The sequence below is a fragment of the Hyperoodon ampullatus genome (genome assembly GCF_949752795.1).
Source record: "Hyperoodon ampullatus genome assembly, chromosome: 14".
Classification (NCBI taxonomy): domain Eukaryota; kingdom Metazoa; phylum Chordata; class Mammalia; order Artiodactyla; family Ziphiidae; genus Hyperoodon; species Hyperoodon ampullatus.
The window spans coordinates 36,555,238-36,570,530 of record NC_136927.1 but is presented as its reverse complement, the minus strand read 5'-3'; the positions used below and the strand labels follow the sequence as shown (position 1 = coordinate 36,570,530).

At 50.7% G+C, this 15,293-nt stretch overlaps 1 protein-coding gene across 1 annotated transcript in view; it reads left to right on the top strand.

The window, feature by feature from the left end:
- Window positions 1-8,089: 8,089 nt before the first annotated feature.
- The window catches only part of SYT17 (synaptotagmin 17), a gene marked incomplete at both ends in the record, with an annotated part of 77,478 nt that continues 70,274 nt past the window's right edge, over window positions 8,090-15,293 (top strand). Inside the window, 4 exons of the mRNA XM_079719274.1 lie at window positions 8,090-8,192; window positions 8,335-8,357; window positions 9,010-9,158; window positions 14,258-14,406. Coding sequence (XP_079575400.1) covers window positions 8,090-8,192; window positions 8,335-8,357; window positions 9,010-9,158; window positions 14,258-14,406 — 424 coding nt within the window. The remainder of the gene's footprint in view (window positions 8,193-8,334; window positions 8,358-9,009; window positions 9,159-14,257; window positions 14,407-15,293) is intronic.

Sequence of the window (15,293 nt, the reverse complement as noted above, 5' to 3'; positions counted from 1 at the left end):
TTGGGAGACAATGCCGTCAGCCTGTATGGCAGAAATAGAAAGTCACCTAACCAGAATGTGTGTTGCCCATATGGATGCCAGTGACTGCTTTTGCTGTTCTGGTGCTTTTTAGTTATAATAGGTATCGTGGGGTCTGTGGTTTGCAGTGCCAACTCCAACTACCTTCTTAAGGATGCTGAAGAGAAAACCATTATTATGTGCCTGTGTCTGCCATCCAGGGCTGGGTCTCTGAGGGGAGAATGTGAGAGGCCAGGTTCCTTGTAGACCCTGTAGACTGAGATGAGCCTGGGAGTGCCACCAGGGGGTGACTGAAGCCTCATCTCCTGATCTTCAACTCTGAGTGTCTTTCTGCATTAGGAGGGGCTGAACTCTGGAACCATCGAAACTGCCCATTGGGCATCTACACCTGGATGTTCCACTGCCATATCATTGTGCGCATTTTTGTCTCCTGTAATCTCTTACAGAACCCCTCCTGCCCCTCTCTGGGTCCTTATGGGGTCACGGCTAATGATACCCACATATGTCTGGTCACCTGGTCCAGGCTGACTCAAGCAGAGTGCTGGGTCCTCTGGAAACACTGCCTGGTGCAGAGGTAGGCATGTGACCTAAGCAGGACCATTTAGAGTTTTTCCCTAAGATTTCATACAAGGCCTCTCTTCCTTTTGGAGCATAAACTGTTAAAATATAAGCTTAGGGCACTAGTGGCCATTTTTCTGCCATGTGAAGCAAAGTTACTCCAGGGGGAAAAATAATCCAATGTTCAGAGAGAAGGTACGGAGAGAGAGTGAGTCCTCATGACTTCACCGCATCCCTAAATCCAGACATCTCTGTGGGATTTGCCCTTGGCCTTCCAAGTTAATAAGCCCATCAGCTCTTTTTCGCTCAAGCTGGATTGAACTGGGTTTCTTTCAGGAACCCTAGACAATACACATCTGAGGTTCAACATAACCAAACACAAAACCCCAATTCCTCCCCCAGCAAACCTGCCCTCCTCCAGCCTCCCCTGCCTTCCACACCTCATCACTGCTTATTCAGTTTCGGCCACTGATTCATTGCCATGACCTTGGTTCAGACTCACACTGCTTCTTACCCAGATTGCTGCAACAGCCTCCCTGCCTTCAGGCTTGTCTACTCGGTGCTCACAGATACACAGACAGACAGACAGACACACACACACACACACACACACAGACACGCCAGAAATCTGTCTCAGCCTGACCCTTCCTGCTCTTCTATGGGGTAACTCACAAGGCTGCCAGACTACCTGGCCCCTGGTCCCTCCTACCTGTTGAATTTCAGCTGGTACCACTCTCCCCTCACTTCAGCTAGAGAGCTACTTGGAGTTCCCACTCTCACCTCTAAGCTAATGTACATGCGACCTCCAGGGGTTCTTAATCCTTTCTCTGCCATGGACCCCTCTGCCAGTCCGTGGAAGCCTATAGACCCCACCTCAAAATAATGTCTTTTCAATCATAGAGCAGGATACATGGAATTATAATGAAATTATAATATATCGATATACCTTTATCAAAATATTAAAACCAATTTAACTATGGTAATGCCTGTGCTTCTTCAATAATACATTAAATAGAAAGACCTAGTGTGGAGGCCTAATAACTGCTGTAATTTTCAAACAGTAAAGAGTGTCAATGAAAAGTCAAGTTATAAGCAACAACTGTAATGTGATAGGAATATATGTGATTTCTACTGGTGACAAAGTCCCAGGTCAGTGACCATGGAGATGTAACTTTATGCCTTTCTAAATTCATGGACTCCTCCACCCCAATTAAGCACCACTGGGCTCTAGAATAATCTCCCCATCTCGGTTCTTTGGGACTCAGCTTAAGGTCACCCCTCAGGAAGCCTTCTCTGACCCTCACCACACTAGGTTAGGGCCCCTCCTCAGTACCCCGACAGCCCCCTGGGTCTCCCTTTATCACACCACAGGTTACATGCAATTCCATGAATTTGTCAGTGTACTGGCCTGGGGGCCTCTCCGCCGAGACCCGTGAAGGTACCAGCTGCCTTATCCGAACAGGCACAGCCTTGGTCTGAGTCCAGGTTTCACCTCAAAGCTGGACCGCCGGTCCCCTGTTGGGCAGGTAGAGGCTCATAGAGCCGGGGACCCTGAAGTGACATTCCCCTGATGAATGACTTAGGACCGATTTCTTGTTCCTTCTTTCATTGGAGGCAGGATGGTGCAGCCCTAAAGAAATGGGCCTTTATAGCTAACCAGATCTGCATTTTTCTCCTGTCTCTGTCACTTCTCACCTGTTTACCTTGGGCAACTCCCTTCCCCTTTCAGATCTTCAGCTCCCTCGCCTGTAATATGGGACGATGACAGTACCCACTTTGCAGGGCTCTGGTGAGGATTACACAAGGATGCACGTGAAGGGATCAGCCCTCGATCATAATAATGACTCAAGAGTTGGAGGCACCCATATCAGCTATTGATACCATCCATTTGTTCATTCAACAAGCATTTATTAAGTGCCCATTGCATGCCGGTGCTTGACATACATGAAAGTATTTGATAATCCCAGAGGTAGGTTCTGTTATCCCCATTTAAAATAACCCCCTTCATTGGAGGAGGGGTGCTTGGTATTCTGAGACAGTTTTAAGTCTTTACCGATTAAGGTACCAAACTAACCCTAAGGATTTCATCCCCCTCCTCCCAATATCCGGCACTATGCGGCAATGTGGGGCAGTGGCTAGGGAAGGATTTCCGTTTAAGGGGTCTAGGTTTGAATTCCAGCTCCTCGACGCTGTATAGATAGCCCCTGGGCAACTTCACTGCTTTGTGCCTCCTTTTTTTCTCATTTGAAAAGTGGGATAGTAATAGTGCCCACCTCAAGCATATCAGAGAATTAAAAGATTGAATTTGATGTAAAAGGTTTTAAAAGGTTTAAAGCCCTGCCTGGCACAGTCTCAAAAAGCTTAGCTATTCCTCATGAGAACACCTGGCTAACCCCTCCACCTCCCTCAAGTCCCCTCAAGGAGCACCTATCCCAGTGGGCACCCCTCCTCTGTGAAGCCCACTCCCGAACAAGCACACTTCCCATCAGTGTTAAAGAAACACTGTGGATACATACCATGAAGTTGTTAGGAGTACAGACCATGTGGGTTCAAATGCCAGTGTGACCAACTGGCAGCTGTCATGACTTGGTAGAGTGGCTTTACCTCTGTGCACCTCAGTTTCCCCATCTGTAAACTGGGGATAGTTGTAGCAGCTCCCTCAAAAAGTTAAGAGGAGTCAAGCACTCTGCTAGATGTACAGGAGTACGCAAGGCAGAGGAGGACAAGATGAAATGCTTGTGAAGGGTTGAGCATGGTGCCCGCGGAATTATAATCGCTCAACATGTGTTACATGCCATGTGCTACAAATGAAATAGTATATCATACTTAGAAATGTATATGTATGCTGGATATTTACACATATTTATGTTACACCTTTTGTTTATAACTTCCGCATTAATTTTCTCATTTACTCCCATAAGACAGCCCTGGAGGAAAGGCAGGGCAGAGATTTTATGCTATTTTTACTGATGAAAAGACAGAGGCAGTGGGAGATTTAAAAAGCGGGTAAACTGGTGACTGGCAACTGGAGGTGACTGGCAACTGGAGATGGCTGGGCATTTTAAAAAGAGAACCGGCGAAGGGCAGTGTTCCACCTCATATCCCTCAGTGGAGACCCAGCCCCAGCTCTGCGGCCTTGGGGTGGGAGGACCGGTTTGGAGGAGGCCTCCATGCCCAAAGCGTCCCAGCCACGAGGGCTGGCAGGCTGGCGGGTGGACACGCCCGGGGGCGCACGCTCGCTGGCGCGGAGCTTCGAACGGGCAGAGACGCAGGACGCTGGGCGCGACGCTGGGTGGCGCTGCTGGGCCGTCCCGCGCCAGACCTGTTGCGCCCAGGGCGCAAGTCCGGCAGGTTTAGGTTAAAAGGACGCACCGATCTCTCCGCGCGCCCCTGCCACCCTGGCCGCTGTATCTCCCTCGGGGAGCCCAAGGCCCCACCTTAACTTGAGGCTCCCATTCGTTTGGCCTTTGCGTTCCTCACCGCAACAGTTCTAGGCGCGTCGGGGTGGGGGCGGGAATAAAGTTTTTCCAACCTGGTCTGGGAGAGGGCTGGATGGGGAGGACTCTCCCAGCTCCAGACTACAAGGTGGGCTGGACCGTGCCCCTTCGGCTTCACGGCTGCCTTGGAGGCCCTGCTCTTCGTAGGTGCCAGCCTCGGCGCCGACCGGATGGGCTGACCCGCGCACCGCCCCCTCCCACCCCGTTCCCCATCGCGGTCCCCTCCCCCGCCTCCGGCGCGCACGGGCCCCAGCGTCTCCGGCCCCGCCCGCGCAGGGGTCGCTGCAGTCTCCGTGGCTGCCCCGGGCTCCCTCCCCAGGCGCCCCGGCCTTAAGCAAGCCTGGGGAGCGCCTCGCGGGGAGCGCGGGACAGCGAGGGAGGCCGAGGCGGAGGCCCTGGGCGCCCGAGCTCTCCCAACCTGGGAGGCGGCCCCGACTCCGGGAGCCGGAACGCAGGGGAAGGCAAGGACGGGGCGGCCGACGGAGGGGCGGGAGCCGCTCATCAGCCACGCCAGTCACGTCTGGGGCCACCCGGCTGCCTTTTTCTTTCTTTCCCCCTTTGCTTTCTCCCCTCTCTCGGGTTGGCGAGGGCAAAGTGGCCGTGGCGGCGCCATGCCCGGGCCGGAGTGAGTGCGCGCGGGCGAAAATGGCGTACATTCAGGTAGGGCTGAGGCCGGGGGGCCAGGTCCGCGGTGTGGGTGAGGGGCCGCGCCCCCTGCGACTGTGAGCGCGCGGGAGGGAGGGCAGACGGCTGCGCTGCCACAAACTTGCCTGGAGAAAAAGGGTGTCTGAGCACAGGCTACCTGTGCAGCAGTGGGGGGTGCGCCCCAGGAGAAGAGGCTGGGGACCCCCGCACCCCGGGACGAAGAGCCCTAAGCGGACTCTTCACGCGCACCCTCGCCTCCTGGGGAAGGAATGGGGGTGGGGCGGACTTTTCTTCTCCCTTCCCCCACCTCCTCCCTCTTGCACCCCTCCCCAGGGGAGGGGCCGCGGGCAGGGCGGCCCGGGGCGCGCCAGCCGCCCGGCCCGCCAGCTGCCGTTGCCTTGGTGACGGCTCCGGCTAATTGGCCGGCGGAGGGAGCCTGTTCCGGCCAGGAGGGACAAGGACGTCGTCTCTCCCGGGCACTGGGTGTTGAGCGGTGGGGGACACACCAGAGGCGCGCTGGTGGTGTTGGGGGGCAGCCGATTACTTTGGGCCATTGCATTGGGGCCTGGGAGTTGTGGACCACCATCATCTTGGGGATACCCCCCAAGAATCCTTAGGCTGAAATAATTTACAAGCACCTTCTTTGCGGGGGGTGAGGGGGCGCTGCTTGACTGAAAGACCTTTCTTCTCAATACATGGCGGGGAAGTGGCGACGGGTCAGCGCCAAGGTCATGCAGTCAGACCCGCTGAGCTGCTTGCTTCTGGGGTTGGCTCCTCTCCGCCTGGCAGAGAAGCCTCCAGGCTCCCACAGTCAGGGTGCATCTGGGCTCACGTCTCCCCTCGGCTACAGCTGGGGTTGCTGCTGGTCCCCTCGTCCCCCTTTGGCTCACGCATCCCCTCATCATGTCCTTAGACTTTTCCACCTGCCAGGAACTCTGCTCTGCCACCTAGGCCATAGCCTCCACATCCCTCTCCTGGCTTAGATTCGCTCCATTGACTTCTCTTTTATGGAATCCCTAGGTCATCTTTTCAAGTTCAATGAAGGTCACATTTACTGTTCACCTACTGTGTGGATGTTGTCGGGAGGGGCGCTGTTCGACAGTTGCTCAACAGACACTTGGCTGATCACCTACTATGTATGGGCAGTGGGGACACAGCTGAGAAAGCAGCAGGTCCCTGCCCCTCAGAATGCACAGTGCAGTGAGAAAGGAACAATGTTAGAACCGGCTTCTACGGGTCTTAATGACTGCCTTCAAGCACAGAGTAATTAAGTGACTTGCCCAAGGCCATACAGGTGCTTAGGGGTCGTGGTGAGGCCTAAAGGGGGGGCTGGTGGAGATCGGTGGGGGATTTGTTAAGCATCTGGTATGAGGATGGCCCGGTGATGTTGACTTTCCTCCTAGAACAAGGTGTTAAACTTTTTCTGTAAAGGGATAGATAGTAAATACTTCTTTTTTCTTGGAGGGCTGCGTGGTCTGTGTCACAACCTCTTGACTCTGGCACTAAGCAGCCATAGACGGTAGTAAATTAATGGGCATGGCTATGTTTAAATAAAAGTCTGTGGACACTGAAACTGAATTTCATATACTTTGTATGAGTCAAGAAGTATTAATCTTTAAATTTCTTTTTCAACCAAATAAAAATATACAAACCATTCTTAGCTGGAGGGCCATAGAAAAACAGGCTGCAGGCTGGATTTGGTCTGCTAGCCATAGCTTGCACCCCCTGTTCTAGAATATCTGGGTTCTCCTCCTTCCTCCTTTTTTTTCTGGCTCGAATCAGTTCTCCTCCATTGGGTCAAGCACATGAAACGGAGCCTCAAAGACTCGGCATGCCTGGGAGCCTCAGAGCACCTTCCCTTTCCTCTTTCTTCATCTTCCTTGGTTTCTCTTTGCCACCCTGATAGTCACCTTGCACCTGGGCCTTGAGAAAGCTGCGTGGTTGTACCTCATTGGGGCCCCTGAGGTGGCCTTGCCTCTGCTCATCATGGTTTTAGAAATGGTTCTCTTTGGATCACTACATACCCAAGAAACACTTCCCTGTGAGCCTGGATTGTTGTGAAAAAGCATCACTTTATCCTTGCACTTTACCATAAGCATTTTAAAGCACTTTCTCATGTAAGCCCCACGAGGGCATAGCTTTTTGCTGCATTGTTCACCTCACCGCTGTATTGGCCAGGACAGTCCCCGGTGCCTAGCAGGTTCCAACTGGACTTGACAAACCGCCTGGTTCTCATAAGCCACAGAAAGGGTTCAGATATTGTGCAGCTGGGCAGGACAAAGCATTTTCATAGTGTCCTAGCTTAGCCCTTCCACTAAAGAAAAGAGGTTAACTGAGGCTCAGAGTGCCCCCTCGCCACCCCTACTGGCCCAAGTCACATGACTGGCCACTGGTGAGGCCAGGACTAGCGCTTCTTCACTCAGTTTCGTTCTCTCCCCCTCACCCCCCTCCGTGTGATTAGTGCCGGAGACTTCGTTTCCCAAGCTGCAGTAAATCGCTTATCACTTCAAGGATTTTGAGTTTTTCATGAGCTGCGAACCACCTGTGCTGTTATTCACTTCATTTTTTTTCTATAAATGGACTTGCACTTTATTTTAACTTTAAAAAATAGTATGAAAAGGAATCTTTATGTTATTACCATAATAGAAAACCAGGGTCACGTGATATAAACAGAAGACAGCAGGAAAACAATGAGAATAATGCCACATTCTTGGATTCTAGATGGGTAGGCTGTCTCCAAGGCTCTGAGCTGGGGTCTGCTCTCTGTTTAAAAAGGAAGGCGGGGATGGGATTTGCAACTGTTAGAAAAATGTCACATACAATGGTACCAAATTAAGAGTTTCTCCTCCTTGCAAGAGAATTGAAAAAGACAGTTAACTTTCTCCCTCTTGACTCAAAGTTCTGAGTTCTATGGGAGACTCCTCCTAACCTACCTGGTTTACTTGGCCCGTTTGGAAAGCCATTAAGACTCTTTCCCAGAAGGGGGTGGCGGGAGCCTGTGCCTTCGGAACCGAGAGAAGAAACGGGGGTGGAGGTGGGGCTGGAGAAGGGAGGGAGCCCCTCCCTTCTTCCCTGAGGACCAGACTATGGCTTTCTTTTCTTTGGCTCCCTCTATTTGTGGGTGGTCATGTGAAGCTCCCCACCATTGGAGCAGAATTGGAAGGTAGGGCCTCGGGGAGGGCGGTGGAGCCAAGTCACATCCACGCTGTGCCTGCCTGCGTGTTAGCTAATCATGTCCTTTTGGGTTGGCTTCATGGCTATTTCTGTATAGCAAGGTTTACTCCTCTCCTGAAGTGTGGCTGCATTGGATAGCATGACTATCTATCCACCCGCTCTGATTCATAACAGCATACGGTGCAAATCAAATCGAAATGCTAAAGTTTCCCATTTATTCGGTGTTGGTTAGCCAGGAGGCTACCAGCAACCCTGAAGGTAGCAACACCTTGTTAGGAGGTCAGCTCCCTTCCCAGGATGGTAAGTGGAAAGAACCAGGGCTTTTTTTTTTTTTTTTTTTTGGGGGGGGGTTGCTGGAATATTGCTAAACTGGTCTTGTCTCTCTCTCTCTGTCGCCCCCTTCGCCCTCTGCGCCCCTTGGCTTCACGTGGATCTCCAAAAGGGCAGTTGGAACCTTTAAACGAGGTGAGTTAATTCGGTGATTTGTTTGGTCTGGCTTCTAATCAAGAAATGCTTGCTTGTCATTTTGGAGCCTTATGTGGGGCTGCGGGGATATTGAATATTAAACAGCAACCGGATGTTGATAACGGCACAGTTTCGATCCCCTTCTACGGCAGGGAGATCCCGGTGAAGAGACACTAGTTGATGAGATAAGTTTTCCTTCCCACCCCCTACTTATGCCATTTGATTATCTCTGTTTACTTTCATGTCATGAGATTATTTTTTTAAAATATTTTTGCTTTGCTTTCAAGAAGACAAAGTAATATTCATTGTGTTTTGAGAACATATTGCATAGCCCTCATGATGTTGAATAAACCACCCACATGTCAAGAAAGACGGTCTCATAAACTACAAAAGAAAATACCTGCAAATATTTTGCTCACTATTAATGGCTCGGACGGTTGGTGTTTGCCATCTTTGTGCCTGCAGTTGGTAAATAGAAATGGAAAACATTTTGTCCTAAGTGATCAGTGGCGGAGACAGACCTCCTGAATGTCGTTATTTCTCATCAGGGATCAGCTGCTTGTAATTTTGGGTGTTTTTCCTCTTCTTCCTCCCCACCCTTTCCACCTCCCCTCTACCCCTCTCCACTACCCACCTCCCCCAATGGCCTCAGGGTTTTCTTTCTAGAATCTCCGATCTGCTGCTCTGCAGATGGACTTGCCGGCACTGCTGTCAGAAGTGCTATGAATCCAGCTGTTGCCAGTCGAGTGAGGATGAAGTTGAAATTCTGGGACCTTTCCCTGCCCAGACTCCTCCCTGGCTGTAAGTAAAACTGCTCCAAACTTCCTGGAAAGCAATCTTAAGACCTTCCTTTTCTCCGTTTCTGCGAGGGGGTTTGGGGCACGGGAAGGAGGATTTGGGGTATGAAAGCGGGAAAGGCTGAGTTTCCATCGACCTCTTAGTTGCTGATGGGATGTGCTCTGTGCCTCATTGCGTTTGGCAAGCTGGCGAGACCAGCTGGGGGTGGGGCTTCAGTTTAGCTGGTTTCACATCGGGCCTTCTGAGATATGAACTGTGTAATGCTAAGCATGTGGGCACTTTTAATCACGTTGAGTGTCGTTCCAAGCAGAAAAAGATCTGTGAGCGTCTATATTCTTCAAGGGATGTCCAAATTGTAAAGGTTTCAATCCAAGTCAGTATGACAGACTGTCGTAGCACCTGGCACGTGCCTGGCTCATGCTAGATGCTCAGTGAGTATTTGGTGTGGATAGCATGAACAAACAAGTGCCTCTCTGCTGGTTTGAGCAGGAACTTCAGAAACAGGGACGCAGAAAAGCACCTCCAGTCGCCATCGTGTCCTCCTTCGCTGTTTATGTTCTCTCTGGCATCTTTCGTTTTATTTCCAATTCGTTTTCCTCCCGCGCCTGCATACAACATCTCCATCTGCCAGTCGCTCAGATATTTTGGGAACGCAGTTTTGAAGCTTCTCAGCCACGTGTCTGGTCCACCTCTCTGTGGCTGGGAGAGGAATGTGGCCGGAGAGTCTGGGTTGAGTCTAGAGGGCCAGGGCCTGGGAATCATCAAGTGCCACTTCTCATGATACGGAGGGGAGGCTCAGAGAGGTGGGAAGACAGTGTGAAGGCCCACAGCTGGAGCCTCAGTGGGGATCCAGTGCTGTCTCAGCTAAATCCTTGGGCTAAGATTCCAGAAGCCTCTGGCGCCCCATCTTTGCCTCCAAGTTCGGGGTCATGCCTCAGTCCTCTTATTTTCTTAGAAGCAAGTATCAGATATTTCCATAGCAAAATGGCTCTGTGTCAGGCTCTGTGAGTCCAAATCCTGTTTCTCCTACTTTTTTCTAGTTCTGTCCCCTTGGGCAAGTTGCTTGATCACTCTATGCCTTGACTTCCCATCTGTCAAATGGGGATGATAAAAAGAATAGTATTTATCTTATAGGGTGGTTGTGGTGATTGCATGAATTAGTGTATGGAAAAGTACCTAGGGCTGCTTGATACCTTTTTGATAATCATAGACGTTAAGTGATTCTTTTTACCCTATTCTGGGTTTCTCCAATCCGTAAAGTAGGAAAAGTAATAGAACTTACTTTATAGGGTCGCTGTTAAGAGTAATGAGATGGGCTTCCCTGGTGGCGCAGTGGTTGAGAGTCCGCCTGCTGATGCAGGGGACACGGGTTCGTGCCCCGGTCCGGGAGGATCCCACGTGCCGCGGAGCAGCTGGGCCTGTGAGCCATGGCCGCTGAGCCTGCGCGTCCGGAGCCTGTGCTCCGCAACAGGATGAGGCCACGACAGTGAGAGGCCCGCGTACCAAAAAAAAAAAAAAAAAAAAAAGAGTAATGAGATATGCACATAACGTGCTGAGCACAATAGTAAGTATTCATCTCTATTATTATTAGGTACAGATAGAGATTCTTTAAACTGATAAAGATAATGTTAAGGAACCTTCCATTACTCACAGGTTGTAGCCTGAATCCTGCAGGTGTGTATAGAGTTGAGATGTTCGGTGAAACCAACTCGTTAATCAAGGGATCATTCCCATTTTCCAGTGACAGAGGTTGGCTCAGCCCATCTGGTGTCTTTAAAGCCATGCTCAGAAGAACTCCAGCTCTGCTATGGCAGGGCTATCTTGTTCATTCCAAAAAATCGCTGTTGACCAACTGACTAACCTGCAGGCAGAAATTGAGTCCTGAAAGTGCCAGTCATGCTATTGAAAAGTTAATCTCAGTTTCTTTGATAGTTTTTTTCTTGAGGTTGCCCTACAAGGCTAGATAGAGTCCTGTTCCCATGCTCAGGGGATTTAAACTCTAGTATAGGAGATACAGCAGGTATATAAGTTCAGTTTGTGTATTCACACCCTGCACACACATATGACGGTCTTGCATAGAGTTTTGTTATGGAAAAATCCTGGGAGAATGACTGCAGGCATAGCTGGATCCAGGGGCTCAAATGATGTCATGGGCGTGCATGTACGTGCTCTCACTCTCTTTATGTTTCTTCTGTTTTGGCCTCATTCTTAAGCTTGCTTTCTTCTCTGCCTCATTTTTTTTTTTTTTTTTGCGGTACGCAGGCCTCTCACTGTTGTGGCCTCTCCCATTGCGGAGCACAGGCTCCGGACGCACAGGCTCAGCGGCCATGGCTCACGGGCCCAGCCGCTCCGCGGCATGTGGGATCTTCCCAGACCGGGGCACGAACCCGTGTCCCCTGCATCGGCAGGCGGACTCGCAACCACTGCGCCACCAGGGAAGCCCAAGACACTTGTTTTGGTTATGCCACAAGCAGAGAAGTGGGCTGGAACCTTCCAGCAGAGCCAACACACCACACAGCTTCAGGAGGTGCCCTTCACGTGGTGGTCATTATGAATGGGACCACCTAGAGTAGTGCAGTGTGCGGTCTGAGCAGCTGTATATGGCCTTCGTGCTTCCTAAAATGACCCAGGTCTTCCTTGAATCCTGGGCACAGTGAGTACATTTTTTTTTTTTTTTTTTTTTTTGGCGGTACGTGGGCCTTTCACTGCTGCGGCCTCTCCCATTGCGGAGCACAGGCTCTGGATGCACAGGCTCAGTGGCCATGGCTCACGGGCCCAGTCGCTCCGCGGCTTGTGGGATCTTCCCGGACCGGGGCACAAACCCACGTCCCCTGCATCGGCAGGCAGACTCTCAACCACTGCGCCACCAGGGAGGCCCCTGAGTACATTTTTGACTGTCAATATCATGCAAAATATTAAGAGAAATCTGTAAAGGGGAGGTCGGTTAAATCCTTCAAAAAGAGAATTTACAGCTTGTGCTTTCCTCAGATTTATTTACCAAGCAGGCAGTTGCATGTTATCAAACAGGCAGGGTGTAGAAATGTCAAGTGTACAGGCCTTGTAGTGCTGTTCCTACTGTGACATTTGAACCAAGAACCACAGAACATGCCTCTCTGTGGGGTGGCATGTGGCAGATGAGCTGGCCCTTTGTGTGTGTGATTTGGGGGGACACACCATTAATTGTCACATATGCTTCCATCACGTGGGTCCCCCAGCTTTCTTGGGCTGGGCTGGGCTGGGCTGGGCTGGTGAGGGTCAGAAAAACGGTACAATCCGACTGGCTCCTTTTGGGGCAGTGCCAGAAAGACCCTCACTGAAGAGTGAATTAGGTTATTTCTTTGTCCAACAAGCATGTGTTGAGTACCTACTAAGTGCAGGGCTCTTACAGGCCTCCCAGGGGATACCCAGCTCTGTAGCGTGGGGCATGTGATCCGGAGTCTGGTACTGCTGCATTCCACTGGGGTTCTGCCATTTCACAGTGGTGCAGGTCAATTCTCCATCCCTCCCTCCACCCGATTGGGGCCTCCATTTCCCTGTCTGTAAAGGGGCTGGGGGTGGTTCATAACGACTAACTCCTGTATTGTTTCAAGGATGAAATGATGGTTCATACAGAGCATTTAGCACAGTACCTGGCACATAGTAGGTGCTCAGCACCTGGTACTATTTTTTTTTTTTTTGCGGTACGCAGGCCTCTCACTGTTGTGGCCTCTCCCGTTGTGGAGCACAGTCTCCGGACGCGCAGGCCCAGCGACCATGGCTCATGGGCCCAGCCACTCCACGGCATGTGGGATCCTCCCGGACCGGGGCACGAACCCGTGTCCCCTGCACTGGCAGGCGGACTCTCAACCACTGCGCCACCGGGGAAGCCCTTCCATTCTCCTTTTACAGACCAGGAGCAGGAGGCAAACAAGGACTGGGAGTTTCACCCCATAACGTGCCCATTCGTCCTGGCTGTGACCCTAGCTTTGGAGGAACATCAGATCAGTCTCATGTCATGCCCAGGCTGCATCTGCAGACCTTATAGAATTTGAAAGTTGAATTTTTCAAGACTAGTTTCGCCTCAGGTTTAAATGTCAAGTTGGGGGATGCAGTCTTGAAGGTATGGCTGAGGGGCTTGCTATCGGCAGCATCAATCTCATGGCCACTTTGCAAGCTGTCTCCCTGCTCCTTCCCCCTCCCAGCATCCTTAGTAGCTGTGTGAGTATTGGGGGATCTTAAAGCCACCTCTGCTATAATAACATCAATTAAAATGTATTGAGCACTTACCTGCAACATACCAACCACTGTTCTAAGCATTTTATATTGTTAACTCAGTGTTCACAGCAACTGGGTAAGGTAGGTACTATTATTAGTCCCATTTTACAGACGGGGAGACGGAGGCACAGAGAGAGGGAGGGACTTGCCTTGAGCTAGCTCGTAATTACTACCTTGTACCGCCACCCCCCGAAGCGCTTTCCATTTTTTCAGCATTTCTCATCCTTATTGGGAGCACATTGAGTTGTGGCTGCTGCTAATTCGCAGCTGTTTCTACACATCAAAATGTTGCTCTTAAATCATTGGTTCTCAGGGCCATTTTGTAGCCGTAGCCTTGCCATTCAAAGAAACTTTGAGTGACATTGTTATAGGATATTTTTTAAAGATGTTATAGACACAGTGACTGTTGAAATAGCAGGACACTTCTTACCAAAAGCCACTTGCAGAAGTTCTGATGCCTATAAACAGCCACATTCTCCCTTCCAGACTGAGGATTGACAGACAGGTCTTGTCTTGGTTTAGTCAAAGTGGCGCCCTCCGTGTGGCAATATCCCGAATAAGTTTACATATCCCTCCCCCTACCCCAGCCTCAACTTTGAAATTATGCAAATTCTTGGCAGATTGTTCTAAATTGGGAAATACTCATTTATATCATTTCACATTTTGTGCAACAAGTAAGACGTTATTGAGAGTTAACGGCTATTGAGAATTTATTTCAAATTTGCATTATTCCAAGTTGCATAAACTGGGTCTGAGAGCAGTTTCGTCATGGGTCTATCTCCCACGGGACAGAGATACCAATCCCTGGGGATTCTCTGACAATCACTGAGACCTCTTCTGTCCTACAGGTTGGCCAGCCGGAACAGTGACAAGGACGGGGACTCTGTCCACACAGGCAGTGATGTCCCGCTGACCCCGCGGACCAACTCCCCAGATCAGAGATGCTCATCCTCGGACACATCTAAGTCTACATACAGCCTGACCCGGAGGATTTCAAGTAAGCGTCTCTGCCGTGACAGTCAGGGGTCCTGGCTCGAGCAAGCCTTGCTGCTCAGCTGCCACTCAGAGTCCTGTGAAGTACACCCCCGCTATCTGGGTCCCCAGGACAAATGGAGAAAGCTGGCATTCCCAGACACTCAGGAGCATCCCCGGGAAAGACGTGCAGGACAGGGTCATCTCTGGGGAGGGGGTGGAGTGGTGTGACAGTCCAGGAGACAAGATGACAGAGATAATGGCAGTGTGACAGAGGAGGGCATCACACCTGATTTCTTCCAAGTTCAGTAAGAAGCGATCATTTTGATTGATTTTTGTAGTATTGATCACAAGTTTCATTGAATTGCCTCAGTTGATGACATTGTCAGCATATATCATTTCGGACCCCAAAAGGCAAGTGTTAGTTACCGTGTTACGTAGCAGGTCTTGCAAATTCAAGTGACTTCAGGGGCCAAATGGATTGTGTCAGTGACTGAGTGCAGAGGGTTGGAGAGAGATAAATGTCACCCTAACGCAGTGACAAATGGCAGCCGACTCTTGGCCTTGTACTAGGGCAGGGTGGGGATTGGGGCCAGTTAGGAAGCTAACGTCTCATTGAACGGGGGCAGCTACTACTCACCTCTTGCCATGTGGGATTGTATTGCCTGATCTTTGGAAAGAGAAACTGGCAGTCTCGGTTTTTATATGAAACTTCTTTACTTTTAAACCCAAACACAATGTATCTCTGGGTTGAATGTGGCCCTCAGGCCACTCAGTTTGTCCACTCTGATGTATAGCCTGTGTGTTTGACCAGATGGCATGATTTGGGTGTGGAGGAGAAAGCCCAGAGACTCCCAATCTCCTGTCACTCCCCAAATGGGTCTCCTCTGTCTCATTCAGCTGATGTCTGAA